A 14,627-nucleotide genomic window follows, 5' to 3' on the forward strand; every position below is an offset into this window, starting at 1 on the left:
TAATTCTAGAACATTTTTATCACCCCCAAAAGAAACTCCTCCCTATTGGTCATCGCTCCCTTTTCTCTCCCTTTTCTCTGCCTAATCTCCCTTGGCACTTACTCCTATACCTTCTGTTTCTATGAATTTGCCTATCCTGGGAATTTCATACAAATAGAATCACTCAATATATGATCTTTTGTGTTTGATGTTCTTTCACTTAGCTTAATTTTCAAGTTCTGAAAAGTCTTTTTAATGTTAGGGTACCACTGCATTGAGTACTCTCCTAACTCTCCCATCTGTCAAAGAGATTGTCATTTGATAGGTAGAAACTAATATTGCAGAGAGAGAGTTTTTAGCTGTAAATTTAGTTTTTCTTAGAATTACCACTCTGCACTGTGTGCATGTTTAATATATAAGTTTTAGGGTGCTCTTTAAAGAGAAAAAATTTTATTTCTTATAGTTCAGATACCTATACTTATAGTCTAAACGGAAGCTTGGAAAGCTTTTGATGTACCTCTCTGATTTGATAGCACTTGTTTATAGCGATCCAGAATTATCTTACTTCCTCTGGGGTCAATTTGTTTCTTTTATTTTGGGCTCTCATTCTTGTGCCAATGGTTTTCCTTTTAAATGTGAAAGCTTAGCTGGTGACTGGACTGATTTCCTTAGGTAGATTGTGGAGGTTGAGAGCATTGTTTTCTGTTTGTTTCTTCCTTGAATAGGTGAACAGGAAGGATAACTGGGCTCAGTTGACTTCTTTGAGGTTGCTGATTGACAGGCTTTTCTTTAGGATGAATGGTCTGTAAAGAGCATAATGTTCAGGGCACACCTGGATGCAGAATGAAGAGGGCCTTACTCTGGGGGACCCATCACTCACCCTAGCAGACTTACTTTCCCCAGGTAGTTCAAGTAATTTTTGTTTGTTTGTTTTTTGGCTGCACCATGCAGCTTGTGAGATCTTAGTTCCCTGACCAGGTATTGAACCCAGGCCCTTGGCAGTGAAAGCATGGAGTCCTAACCGCTAGACTGCCAGGGAATTTCCGTTCAAGTAATTTTTTTTTTTATTAAGTTTATATTATTTATTTATTTTTGGCTGCATTGGGTCTTCGTTGCTACGCGAGGGCTTTCTCTAGTTGGGGCGAGCGGGGGCTACTCTTCGTTGCGGTGCACAGGCTTCTCACTGCGGTGGCTTCTCTTGTTGCGAGCACGGGCTCTAGGCATGTGGGCTTCAGTAGTTGTGGCACTTGGGCTCAGTAGTTGTAGCTCACGGGCACTAGAGCACAGCCTCAGAAGTTGTGGCGCACGGGCTTAGTTGCTCCGCAGCATGTGGGATCTTCCCGGACCAGAGCTCGAACCCGTGTCCCCTGCGTTGGCAGGCAGGTTCTTAACCACTGCGCCACCAGGGAGGCCCCCGTTCAGGTAATTTTTAAAGAGAAATGTTCTCTGGTTGCAAATTCTTTTTTTCTGGGGCAGAGAGTAGAAAAAGATATAGGACAACTACAGTTGTTTGGACAGACTTTCATTTAAACTATTATTTTCAATCCCTCTTCTTCAGTCCTGCCCCTCATACCTGCTCACTGTGAGCCTGGTTCTCTTTGAGGCTCTGCTTAGCAAATGTCTCCTCTTTGACTGTATCCCCTCTTGAACTTATTCTGGACTATGGCTTCCTCATCTCTTTCATCTGTCCACACACTTCCATTTGCTTTCCAGTGTTTGGAAATCTGTGTGTCTTCCTTTTGCTCTTAGTATTATTTCCACTGTTATATTAGTTATCCATTGCTATGTAATAAATTACCCACAACTTATTGTCCTAAAACCAATAGAATTCAGGTGTGGGCTGGGGGCTGGTGCCAAGGCTGTAGGTCCTGTCCTGGGTCTCAGAAGTGTGTGCTAAAGAGTGGGACCACATGCCCCAGTTTGGGAGTTAATTGCCAGAGTCCTCAATTTCCTAGGGATTAAATCAAGTAGAGGGCATGTGTCTTTGTGTTAATCTAGATTAGAGCCTTCTGAGTCCTGGGGGTTCCACACTTGGAGTTTAATAGAGGCACAAGCATTTTAGGAGTCCTTCTTAAAATCCAAGTCTTATGGGGTGGATTTCTGGAGCTCTTGGGCCTTAGGGGTTAGTCCTGTGAGAACTAAATCCTAGGGCTAATCCAAGGAGCCCATCGTTTTGGTATTTAATTGTGAAGCCACATATATTAGATAAGGAGTGACTCCTGGACTGAGCGTCCCTACCAAAGGCAGCAGATACCATCTTTCAAAATAAAAAGAGGGTCCTGCTTGGAGAAACTGTCAAGGAGAAGCTCCCCCAATACAAGAACATTGGCCTGGGCTTCAAGGCACCTGGAAGGCCATTGAGGGCACCTACATTGACAAGAAATGTCCCTTTACTGGTAATGTCTCCATCTGAGGGCAGATCCTATCTGGTGTGGTGACCAAGATGAAGATGCAGAGGACTATTGTTGTCCACTGAGACTACCTCCACTACATCCAAAAATACATAAAAATATGTCCATGGACCTGTCCCCCTGCTTCAGGGCCATCCAGATTTGTGACATTGTCACAGTGGGGGAGGCTGGGCCCTGATCAAAACTGCGAGTTCAGCATGCTCAAGGTCACCGAGGTTGCCAGCACGAAGAAGTGATTCCAGAAATTCTGAGACTGGACGCCTGCCCACTCCCCCAGTTATTTCCCATACAATAATAAGAACAATAGCAAATATTTGTTATCTCATTGTTCTGAGGGTCAAGAATTTGGAAATGGTTCTGGCTTGAGGTCTTTTGTGAAGTTGTAGTCAAGTATGTTGGCTGGGGCTACAGTCATCTGAAGGTTAACTGGAGCTGGAGAATCTGCCCCAAGATCACTTACATGAATGGCATGTTGGTGCTCCCTGTTGGTAGAAAACCTAAGTTTTTACGGTTTTATGGACTTTTCAATAAGACTGCTGGAGCCTGTTCACAACGTGGCACCTGGCTTCCCCAAGAGAGAGTGAGACAGAAGCAGTGACTGTTATAATCTAGCCTCAGAAATCACACTCCATTATTTCTATATGTTATTGGTTACACAGGTCAGCCCTCTTCAACATGGGACGAGGTATGAAGTACCAGGAAGAGAGAATCATCATGAGGGCTGTTTTAGAAGGTGGTTATTGTGGGTTTATTTCCTTTTTTATTTCTTTTCTATTAGTGACATAGGAGATACAATCAGCCCGCTTTCTTTAACTGTAAGTCCTATTTGTAATTTTACGTGATTATTTTGAAAGGAAAATGTAAATGTAAAAAATAGTCTGTACTAAAATTGAACTTAGCCTATTTTATGCCCCAGCTTATAATAGTTTTGGAACTTTGGACATTTCTTTCATGGTTGTTCAGAGGCTTTTAAAAATATTAAGGCTTTTAAAAATACTACTTCACATTCAGCAAAGTCATTGCTTGTCAAAGAAGATAAGACATCTCACGGAGGGCAAGGGGGAAGTAATTTGGGATGTTAAATAATTTAGAAAGAAAGCACATTTCACGTTTCAGCCAGCAAAGAAAAAGAACCCTTTTTCATGGTAAATTGCATGTTATGCAGAGATTAAACTGTGTTTCTGACTGCTTCTGAAGTAACGGCTCTAGTAAAATGTTAATCTTTTTCTGAAACCTTCTAAAAAGTTTTTGGGAATTTTGTCAAAAAAATTCTTCCTGTAAGATACATGCTAAAATGAGAATTTAAGCCATCATCTTAGTGATTTGCTTTTTGCTTTAAAAAATTTAAGACTTTTTTTTGTTAAAGATTTAATTTTATTTTTACTTTTTTGGCTGCGTTGGGTCTTGCTGCTGTGTGTGGTCTTTCTTTAGTTGTGGCGTGCAGGCTTCTCATTGTGGTGGCTTCTCTTGTTGTGGAGCACGGGCTCTAGGCGCGTGGGCTTCAGTAGCTGCAGCACGTGGGCTCAGTGGTTGTGGCTTGCGGGCTCCAGAGCGCAGGCTCAGTAGTTGTGGCGCATGGACTTAGTTGCTCCGCAGCATGTGGGATCTTCCTGGAACAGGGATCGAACCCGTGCCTCCTGCATTGGCAGGCGGATTCTTACCCGCTGCGTCACCAGGGAAGTCCTTAAGACATTATTTAAGTTAATGTTTCTGAGTTGTCATTGTCTCTTATGAAGAATTGATGATAATGTTAGCCAGTGTCAAATCTTAAATATGATGTATTTTCACAGCTGCAGGCTTATTTTAAGAGACTTAAACGATCACCTCAGCCAAACCAACAAATAAACAAGATAGACTAAAAAATCAAGACTTGATCCTGGAATCCCTCATTGTTGGATTTGTTCACTTCTTATTAGTATAAATTATTTTATGTAGAGAGTTTAATTGGAGCCCCAGTTTCCTCCTTAGAATTTTTCTCTGCTGGTAGGTGTACATAGATCCTATTCGTTTTGACAGTGGTACAAAACTTCAAATTATTTAATATCTAAAGAATTTCCACTCTAATTTTTTAAACTGTTAGCTTTTTTTTAACCTCAAATACACTTTGCCTTTAGCGTAATATATCTTCCTTAAAACATGCAGGAAATATTACTTAAAGCAGACAGTATATATAATGGCAGGTATTGTCATTTTGTTTACTTTTTGTTTTTTTTGCCTCTGGACCAATAGACGTATATATACTGTCCTAAATAATGCTGATGTGTAAACTTATTCTCCTTTGGATTTTTGGATAAGGCTGATAGGAGAGTATGTATAGTTTGATATTTAAAAGTACCTATAAGCTCTGGAATGAATGCCTGGTTTTAAGTTCTACCATTTAGTAGTGGGCCTTGGGGCAAGTTCCTGCTAATCTAAATCTCTGTTTCTTTACCTATAAAAGGTGGATAGTAATAGTACCTACTTTGTGAGTGGTTGTAAAGAAATGAGATAATCAAGTTAAAGCATTTAGCCCAGCATGGGTGCATATGAAGTGCCAGAACTGCAGCATGGAGAAACACTTCTGGAATAGCAGAGTAAAAACTTCCAAAGATCTCCTCCACAAAAGCAATGAAAGCACTGGCAAACATTGTCAAAAATCAAAATGTTCAGAACTCTGAAAATTAAACATTTGTAAAAATTCAAGGAAAAGAGCTGAACCTCCATGAGAACAGTAAACTTTGTAAATTTTTAACTTGTTCTATTTCTAGCCCTTTCTCCACAGTAGTCTTGAAAACGAACAGCTTCATAACTATCTATGGTAACTGTGAAAATCAGGGGCTCAGCAGCCACTGGAAGAAACTTAATGGCTTTGGAGCTTCCCCAAAGTCCCATCACTAGAGAATCGTCACTATTTGGCTTGTATGGCAGCTCCTTGCAAAGCTCCATTCTCAGGACTTGTCTTTATTTGACCTGACTTAGAGCTTGCTCTGTGCAAAATTTCTATCCCTAGAGGCTTTGTTGAAAAATATCAGTGGTAATTGTTTAACACTGGAGCTGCCTCATTCCCCAGTTTTTAAAAGGAAAAACTGGGCAATGAGATGTTTATAGGGAGCTTTGAAAAGCTCCAGTGTATTTCTGAGAATCTAGAAGGCCATAAGCATGTGCAGGGCTATGCATGTGTCCAGGAAAGACCTTAGAAGTCCCTAACCTCTCACCTCTGGCCAACCTTGATGCTCTGCACAAAAGAAAAAGTTAAGGCAGACAAAAGAAAACAAACAATTAATTGGCATTTATCAAAAGTAGAAACTTTTGTGCTTTAAAGGACACCAAGAAAGTGAGAAGACAGTAGAATGGGAGAAAATATTTGAAAATCGTGTATCTGATAAAGGTCTTATATCCAGAATATATAAAGAACGTTACAACACAACAATAAATAGACAAATAACCCAATTTAAAAATGGGCCAAGGATTTGAACATTTTTCCAAAGAAGATATACAAGGGCCAATAAGGAGATAAAAGATGTTCCACATCATTAGTCATTAGAGAAATTTAAACCACTTCACGCCCACTAGGGTGGCTATAATAAAAAAAGATGGCCAATAACAATTGTTGGCAGAGGTGTGAAAAGATTTAAATCATCATACATTGCTAGTGGGAATGGAAAATGGTGCAGCCACTTTGCAAAACAGTTTCCTCAAAAAGTTAAACATAGAGTTACCATCTGACACTTCCATTTTTAGATATATACTCAAGGGAATTGAAAATATAAAAGACTTGTACATAAATGTTCAAAGCAGTGTTTCTTATTCATGATTATCAAAAAGTGGGAACAACCCACAAGTCTATCAGTTGAGAAAAGGATAAACAAAATGTGGTATATCCCTACAATTCAGCCATAAAAAAGAATAAAGTACTGATATATGCTGCGTTACAGATGAACCTTGGAAACATTATGCTATGTGAAAAAAGCCAAACACAAAATGCTGCGTATTACTTGATTCAATTAATGTGAAGTTTCCAGAGTGGGAAATTCCATAGACACTGAAAGATTATTGGTTTCCCAGGCCTAGAGAGAAAGGGACATAGGGAGCGACTGCTGATGGGCAGAGGGTTTCTTGTTGGCATAGTAAAAATATTCTGAAATTGGAAAGTGGTGCTGATTGTACCACCCAGTGAATATACTAAAAAGCCACTGAATTGTACACTTAAATGGGTGAATTTTATGGTATGTGAATTATCTCTCAGTAAAGCTGTTATTAAAAGCAAACAAAAAACCTCTACAGCGTCCCATTTAAATGGATCACCTGGTGTTGAAAAATAAAATCACTCCAGAGTTTTCCTGTTAGCTGGCAACTCTATAGTGTTTGCAGTGTTTTTTCTTTTTTGTCATCATTTTCTTTTTTTTCGCATCTTTATTGGAGTATAATTGCTTTACAGTGTTGTGTTAGTTTCTGCTGTACAACAAATTTGTTGTTTTTTTAATGAACTATCAGAAGGCTGGAATTTCATTTGTAGAGTTTTTATGCTAGCCATAGGTACATGACTCTTCTTCAGTTATACAAAGGTTAGTCGAAGCTACATATAAAAAAAAAATTCCCTAGAATTAGCCAAATTGAGATTATTACAGTGTTTTTGTAGACAACTTTACTTCATTTACAATCATGAGTTATAATGCTTTTAAGCATTCTTTGGATGATAAAATTCTCTTCTTTTTTTTCAATGCTTCATCATCAGTTTTTCTTGTTGGTGAACTGTAGTTGTATTCAGAATTAACTATAAGCTTGTTATAAAGTTTTACTCTTTTTTTACAACTGAATTTTGATATAAAATGAATTCAGATCTTACTAGCTATAAAATCTTACTGAATTATTTTCACATTTTAATAAAATTGAGTATATTTTAATATTAGCAAGATCCTATTTTCTATTTTTTATAGTTTTTCTTCTCATATCAGTGTAGTCTGTTTTAACCCACTGTATTCTTAGCTTGCAGAACACAAAGAAGTACAGCATATCTACAGTCTGGAGTCTCTTTGCCACTGCCCTTTTTATGAAGAGGCCATGCATTTAGTTGAAGAAGGAAAAATTTACTCAAGAGTGCTTAGGTATCATGCTTATGTTTATAAAAAATATTAAGATGCTATTGCTATGTTTGTCTGATATTTGTTAAAAATATTTATTAGAATAGGGGAAAATATGTTCTAAGGCTCAAAAAAAATTATTTTTACATGTTTTGTCAGTACTGAAAAGACATGTGTTTTTTTATTAAGGTCCCGAGGTTAAGCCTTGTTCGAGTCCACATTTGTAGTAGGCTTGATCTTAAATGCACTTTAACAGTTGTCTCCCCTGTTTATTACTTAGAACTGAAATGTTGGAGTGCCTAGGAGACAGTGATTTTCTTGCCAAACTTCACTGTATTCGACAGGCTTTTCAGGTATTTTTTTTAACAGTAAGTGACTTCACCCAGCCACTCATCCCCACCCTCATGCCATAGAGTCCAGCTGCATATAAACAGGACAGCCCTGTGCTCTTTATTATCCTTATTCCTATTGGCAAATAAAAAGTCTGCTAAGTTTATTTTTCCTGCCTGCTGTTTCCCTTCATTTGTCTTCATTTGTCATCCTCTGCTATAACTTCCTGGGTCTACCACATTTTGTCAAAATAGAATATTTTGTTGCTAAAGATGTATGTGTATAAATTGCTTAAAATATAGATCCTTTTTCTTACTGTCAATTAGCATGTGTTCTAGAATATTTTTATTTGAATCAGATGTGAAATCATCGATTTCCTAAAATGAAATAAGGTCATTTAACAACAAAATTATCTTTATTTTTCTGTGTTTTGGAGTTGTATAATATTTATTTTGGATTTTCTAATATGAAATTGAACAGAATTTAAATTCATATTTATCTCCCTTTAATCTTTTTTATTATATGTTCAAGAGCTATTTTTTAAGTATTTTTCTTTTTTAAAAAAATTTTATTTGTTTTATTTATTTATTTATTTTTGGCTGCATTGGGTCTTCGTTGCTGCGTGCGGGCTTTCTCTAGTTGCAGCGAGTAAGAGCTACTCTTCTTTGCGGTGCGCAGGCTTCTCACTGCAGTGGCTTCTCTTGTTGCGGAGTATGGGCTGCTTCTGTAGTTGTGGCTCGCAGGCTCTAGCACGCAGGCTCAGTAAGCTGTGGCGCTTGGGCCTAGTTGCTCTGCGGCATGTGGGATCTTCCCGGACCAGGGCTCAAACCCGTGTCCCCTGCATTGGCAGGCAGATTCTTAACCACTGCGCCACCACGGAAGCCCTCAAGAGCTATTTATATTTTAGTAACTTAGGACCTTTTCTGTGGTCTGCCTGCTGAAATAGAGTCACATGCCATGTATTGACTGTATTTGGGTTATTTATGCATGGATATGCTATAAAGTCAAATGTCCATTCAAATTAATTATAGGTCTCTTTTTTCTTTGTTTGGGGATGGATATTTTTCAGGTAATTCTTTCAGAAACAGCCAACAGGATATTCCTTGCTGAAAGTGGGAGGAAAATTTTATCAGCGTTAATTGTAAAAGCACGAAAGGTAAACTTGTTTTGTTGGCAGGTTTTTTTATTGTTGTTATTTCAGTTGAGCTGAAGATTAAGATGCATTAAATTTTTAATAGAAGAAAATGTTTTTGTAGATAGTTACAAAGGTTCACATATTGAAAATAAATAACCCAGGGACTTCCCTGGCAGTCCAGTGGTGAAGAATCCACACTTCCACTGCAGGGGGCATGGGTTTGATCCCTGGTTGGGGAACTAAGATCCCTCATGTCGTGTGGCGTGGCCAAAAAAATAAATAAATAAGTAGCCCAAAGAGCATTGATTTCTACTTGGGTTCATTTGTTTTCTTTGTATAAAGTTCACACTGTTTTGATCAAGTTGATAAATTATTCTCAGTTTGCCATAAAACTTGTGAATGTCATGGTAAGAATTATCATTAGATCTGCTACTACAGCCACCACTATTGTTATTTCTAATACCTCTTCTCTTATGTCCCTCAATCCTGTTCAGTAAGAAGGTTCCAGGAAGTAGTATAGATCTCAGAAATCTGGAAATATAAATTGAGCTGCCTCTTACTCATCTTCATGGGGCTGACAGAGGCAGAAGCAATGGCAAGAACTTTATGAAGACTGTGAGGAACCACTTTCCTTTATGCAGGTTGTGTCCAGATGATGAGGGAAAAAACAAAAACCAGACTTTCTCTGAGCCCTTTGAACACCTGGTTTTCAGACCCAGTCCCTTTGAATCTCAGTTCCCTCATTTGTAGAATAGAATTTTATTTATGGTACCCTATTTCAGAGAGTTCTTACGATGATTAAATACAAGATAAATGGGAAAGCAAATTTTTAAAAAATACAACATAAATTTAGGGTGATATTAACTACTTGCAATTCCCAATGTAAATCTTTGTTTTTTAACAAGAAACAGAATGTTTAATGATTATATGAAAAAGTTCCATAGCATTATAGTCAAAGAAATTAAAATTAAAACAACACAGTAGCTTGTTCTGCTTATCAAATTGCTACCACTAGAAAGAAAATAAACCCAGCGTAAATCTTACGTTGCTTTCTTGGCCTTTCCAAGGCAGATAAACCCACTGATTTGAACTAGAGTTCCTCCAAAAGGAATAGAACTGCATCGAAAGCATCGCGTAGTATCTGCTGTAACTGAGTTTTCATCTTAAGGACTGACCTAAATAAGCACACATATTTGAGTAGTAAGCAGTTTGTGTATGACATTTTACATAACATTCTTAGTCTTGGCTTCTGCAAAATGTTGGACTAACAAAATATTAAATCAAATGAATACGGCATCCCTTGAAAGTGCGTTTTAATTCAGTTACCTAATAGAATGAAGATCTAACAAACTTACTTGAAGAGTAACTTATTTACTTTGTAGGCTTGAGCCTTGTTATAAAGTCGGGCTTAGGATTAAAGTGTGTTTTCTTCTACAGAATCCGAAGAAGTTTGAAGATGTTTTTGATGAAATGATCTATTTTTTAGAGCAGACTGATCACTGGGATAGTACTGAAATGGAACTTGCTGCTAGAGGAGTAAGTTCAAATTTTTTATAATAGTTGTCCCCCTTAGTTATTTACTCAGAATATTTACATAATTTGAGGCCACTGTTTCTTTGTCCTTGTTAAATGACAGTAAAACCAATTGTGTGATGGTGGCTATGACAGAGTCAGAAACAAGAGCAACCACAGTCTTTATACATTGAGGCAGCAGGTGAAAATACTATTTTTTTAGGAAGCCCTTCATTCCTTCTCTCCCTGTCTTCCATCCAGAAGTCAATGAGCAGGCGCCAGCAGGGTGGTAATGGTAGCCTGTGCAAGGATGGTTTCAGCTAGGACAGTGGCAGCTCAGTGGGGCCAGGGAATTGGCTGCATACACAGGATCAGACAAACAATTAAATACATTAAGAATGATCAGAACCAGATAACTCACTGTCAGAGAAGGGAGGTATAAAAAAGCTAGGATTGGAATTGGAGCTGTCAGTGTGAATTCATAGTTTACAATATAGATAGATAGGGAAATAAATATACATAAACACACATAAACTTCCTAGCTCTATTCACTGAGAGGGTCTGGGAGCAGAAACACCTCAAAAGAAATTATTTCTAGCACACAGATTTTAACTTGTAAGTACCACTCTCCACTAAAAGGAACTAGGACTTCTTGGAAAAATGGCTGATTTCTGCGCTGGGTTAGAGAAAGCACATGATGAGCCTGGAATATTTTGTTGTTATGGAAGCTAAAAGAATGAGTTTGCAAGGGACTGAAAGGCTTTCTAGGCAGAGAAGACAGTAGGTGCAGAAACATGGAGGCACGATCTTTCCTTCTCTGGTGTTCCCTCACTCAGTGAAGGAATTGGCATCCGTTCAGTTGCGCAGGCCCGAAACCTGGGACTCATGCTTTTACACGTCACTGGTCCTCGCCTACTTTATCATATTCATCTCTAAGTTTTGTCAATTTAACTCCTATATACCTTTCAGTTTCTGCAACTTTTCTCTGTTGCTGCCTGCCCCGTGGTAGTCTGAGTAACTGTTGTTTTCCCTTGGGCTACCCCAGCGTTTTGCATTCCCCAGTTTCTTGCCTGCTTCTCCCCTCCTTGCATTCACTCTTCCTCCTCTCTGTTCTGCTCTCCACATTTCTGCCAAAATGGTCTTGAGCAATACAAATCTGAATATTACTCAGCCATAAAAAAAAAATGAAATCTTCTCATTTGTGACAACATGGTTGGACCTAGAGGGTATTATGCTGAGTGAAATAAGTCAGGCAGAGAAAGACAAATACTGTATGATTTCACTCACATGTGGAATCTAAAAAACAAAACAAATGAACAAACTTAACTTTAACAAACAGAAATAGAGTCATAGATACAGACAGGTAATTGCCAGATGGGAGAGGGATGGAGGGAGGAGAAGAAATAGGTGAGGGAGATTTAAGAGGTACAAACTTTCAGGTATAAAATAAGTGAGTCACAGGTATGAAATGTACTGTGTGGGGAATATAGTCAATAACTATGTAATATCTAGACTAGACTTATCATGTTGATGATTTTAAAATGTATGGAAACATTGAATCACTGTGTTGTATACCAGGAACTAACATAGTGTAGGTCAATTATACTTTAAAAACAAACAAACATAATCATAGAAAAGGAGATCAGATTTGTGGCTACCAGAGGCAGGGGGTCAGGGGAAGGGGAATTGGATGAAGGTGGTCAAAAAGTACAAACTTCCACGTATAAGATAAATAAGTACTACAGATGTAATGTACAACACATTAAAGATAATGAACACTGCTGTATAAATATGAAAGTCATTAAGAGAGTAAATCCTGAGTTCTCAAGGAAAATTTTTTTTTCTAATTCTTCCGTGCTGTATCTATATGAGATGATGGTGTTCACTAAACTTACTGTGGTAATCATTTCATGATGTATGTGAGTCAAATCATTATACTGTACACCTTAAACTTTTACAGTGCTGTATGTCAATTATGTCTCACTGAAACTGGAAAAAAAAAAATAGATTCATGAGTTACCGAAGAATAAAAAAGAAGATCTGATCATCCATCTCCCCTCCACCACTACCCCCCAAAATACTGTGAGGATAAAATCCAAAGTCATTAACCTGGGCCATAAACTGTGCAGGAGCTGGCCCTTCCTCCTGTCTCTAGGCACTCGCCCCCGTGCTGTAGAGAGCTGCGGCACACGTTCAGTGATACTCTTTGGCTCCACATCACTGTGTTCTTTCTTACCTTCAAGTATTGACAAGGCATTTCATGTACTTGGCTTGCCTCACTCCTTGAAAAAAGCCCTCACTGACATCCAGTCTAGATTAGAAGCTCCATCATAAGCTTTCATAGTACCGTGTACTTTTTCCTTTACTGTGCTTATCACAGTTTTAATTGTGCATTTGTGGAATTATTTATTGCTGTCTTTTCCCCACTAACCTCTAAGCATATAGTTTGCTTACTGTAGAAGTCTCAGCACCTGGTACAGCATGTAGTACAATACAATTTGCATGAATGAATGAAAGAGCGAGAGGTTCATGATGTGGTGGGGAAGACAGGCAGATACACCAGTAACTAAATGACGGAACAGAATGAGCATTGTGGATACCATAATATTTGGTGGGCCAAAAAGTTCGTTCGGGTTTTTCCTTAACATCTTATGGAAAAACCCAAACAAACTTTCTGGCCAACCCAATAAAAGCATGAACAAAGAACTCCTAGAATAGAGTGGAGGGAGAGATTAATTTCACCTGATAGGATCTAGGAGGGAACAGCTGTCATGTGAATTATAATTTCTGGTGGTGAGTTGTTCTCATAGTTGTCTCTCTTCTTCCTCTGTTTTTGTCAGAGATATAATCTGATTCAACTAAAAATGTACTGCTGTTGTAATGTATCAGTATGAAGCCCTGGCTCAGACTTCATTTCAGCTCTATGTAGTAATAATTTGTTTTAACTTATAATTTAATGCAGGTGAAAAATCTAAATTTTTATGATGTTGTTTTGGATTTTATATTAATGGATTCCTTTGAAGATTTAGAAAACCCACCCACATCCATACAGAATGTAGTAAATAATCGCTGGCTAAACTCCTCCTTCAAAGAAACCGTAAGTGGTGGTTTACCTTTCTCAACCATTTAAATTTGATGAAAATTAGTCAGAATTGGGAAGATGGGGACTTCCCTGGTGGTTCAGCAGTTAAGACAATACACTCCCAATGCAGGGGGCCCAGGTTCGATCCCTGGTCGGGGAACTAGATCCTGCATGCTGCAACTAAGAGTTCGCATGCCGCAACTAAAAGATCCCGCGTGCTGCAACTAAGACCCAGTGCAGCCAAATAATAAATAAATAAATATATTTTTAAAAACAAAATAGGAAGATGAATAAGATTTATATATATGTGTCTGCCTGTAGACGACTGTTATGGAAACTGAGCTCATCCTTTGATATTGGGATCAGATGTGTATGATATGTAACATCTGAAGATGAAATTTCCTTTTGGCTTTTCTGTCAGTCCCTGCCTCGACCTGGAGGACCCAGTATTTCTTCAGATCTCAAAAAACACTTGGGTTTCAAACTAGTTCCGACCTAACAAAAAATTATCTGTAACTGAAATGGCTCTATGACTAAACAAATATAGCAATTTCAGTGAAAAGACGATATATATATTTTTGGAGGAAAAAAAAATATATATATTATAATACTTTTCCTTCAAAGTATGCTTTAACCATAAAAGATACATGTCTCCATTTCTGTAACTGATTTGGGACAGTGACGTTGATCGAAGTGGGGTCATGCCAGAGTAGGGTCAGATTCCTTCAGGATCCACTTGGGTGTTTTTGTCCCTGTCATTATGGTTATGTTTCTTAGTTCTTTATTTGAATAAGACTGTTGGTTCAACTCACAGCTATTTCCAGCACTACTATTCTTGAAGAAAAAAATATTACTTGAACTATAATTACCAAGTTCCTTGTCACTGGAGTCCACCCTTTTTCTTTTAGTGGCTTTGTATTTAATTTTAAAATTTATAAACATCTTTTCATTGATATTTACAAACAATAGAAGGAGCATGGACTATTTCTTTTTAGTTAATGTTTTAAACATTTTAGATCTTTAAACTTTGAATTTCTAATTAAAGTCACTCTTTTCTAAATGGAAAGTTTATATAGTTATAAATTTAAATCTTGCTTTTTCTCCTCTGTATATGTTTA

General features: G+C 37.9%; 1 protein-coding gene and 1 pseudogene across 8 annotated transcripts in view; both read left to right on the forward strand.

Annotated features, from left to right (window-relative positions):
• MIGA1 (mitoguardin 1) overlaps positions 1-14,627 on the forward strand; it is a 99,035-nt gene that overhangs the window by 68,130 nt on the left and 16,278 nt on the right. For 4 of the 8 annotated variants that reach the window (XR_010940915.1, XM_067726653.1, XM_067726655.1 and 1 more), the window contains exons 9-13: positions 7,356-7,474; positions 7,731-7,818; positions 8,850-8,936; positions 10,353-10,451; positions 13,390-13,524. Coding sequence is in view for 7 of the 8 variants with exons in the window: in XM_067726653.1 (XP_067582754.1) it covers positions 7,356-7,474; positions 7,731-7,818; positions 8,850-8,936; positions 10,353-10,451; positions 13,390-13,524 (528 nt within the window). In the remaining variant the exon portion in view is untranslated. The remainder of the gene's footprint in view (positions 1-7,355; positions 7,475-7,730; positions 7,819-8,849; positions 8,937-10,352; positions 10,452-13,389; positions 13,525-14,627) is intronic. The other 4 variants (XM_067726654.1, XM_067726659.1, XM_067726656.1 and 1 more) reach the window with 3 other exon arrangements.
• LOC137212506 (small ribosomal subunit protein uS17-like) lies at positions 925-2,641 on the forward strand (annotated as a pseudogene).

This window comes from Pseudorca crassidens, chromosome 2, assembly GCF_039906515.1.
Source record: "Pseudorca crassidens isolate mPseCra1 chromosome 2, mPseCra1.hap1, whole genome shotgun sequence".
NCBI lineage: Eukaryota > Metazoa > Chordata > Mammalia > Artiodactyla > Delphinidae > Pseudorca > Pseudorca crassidens.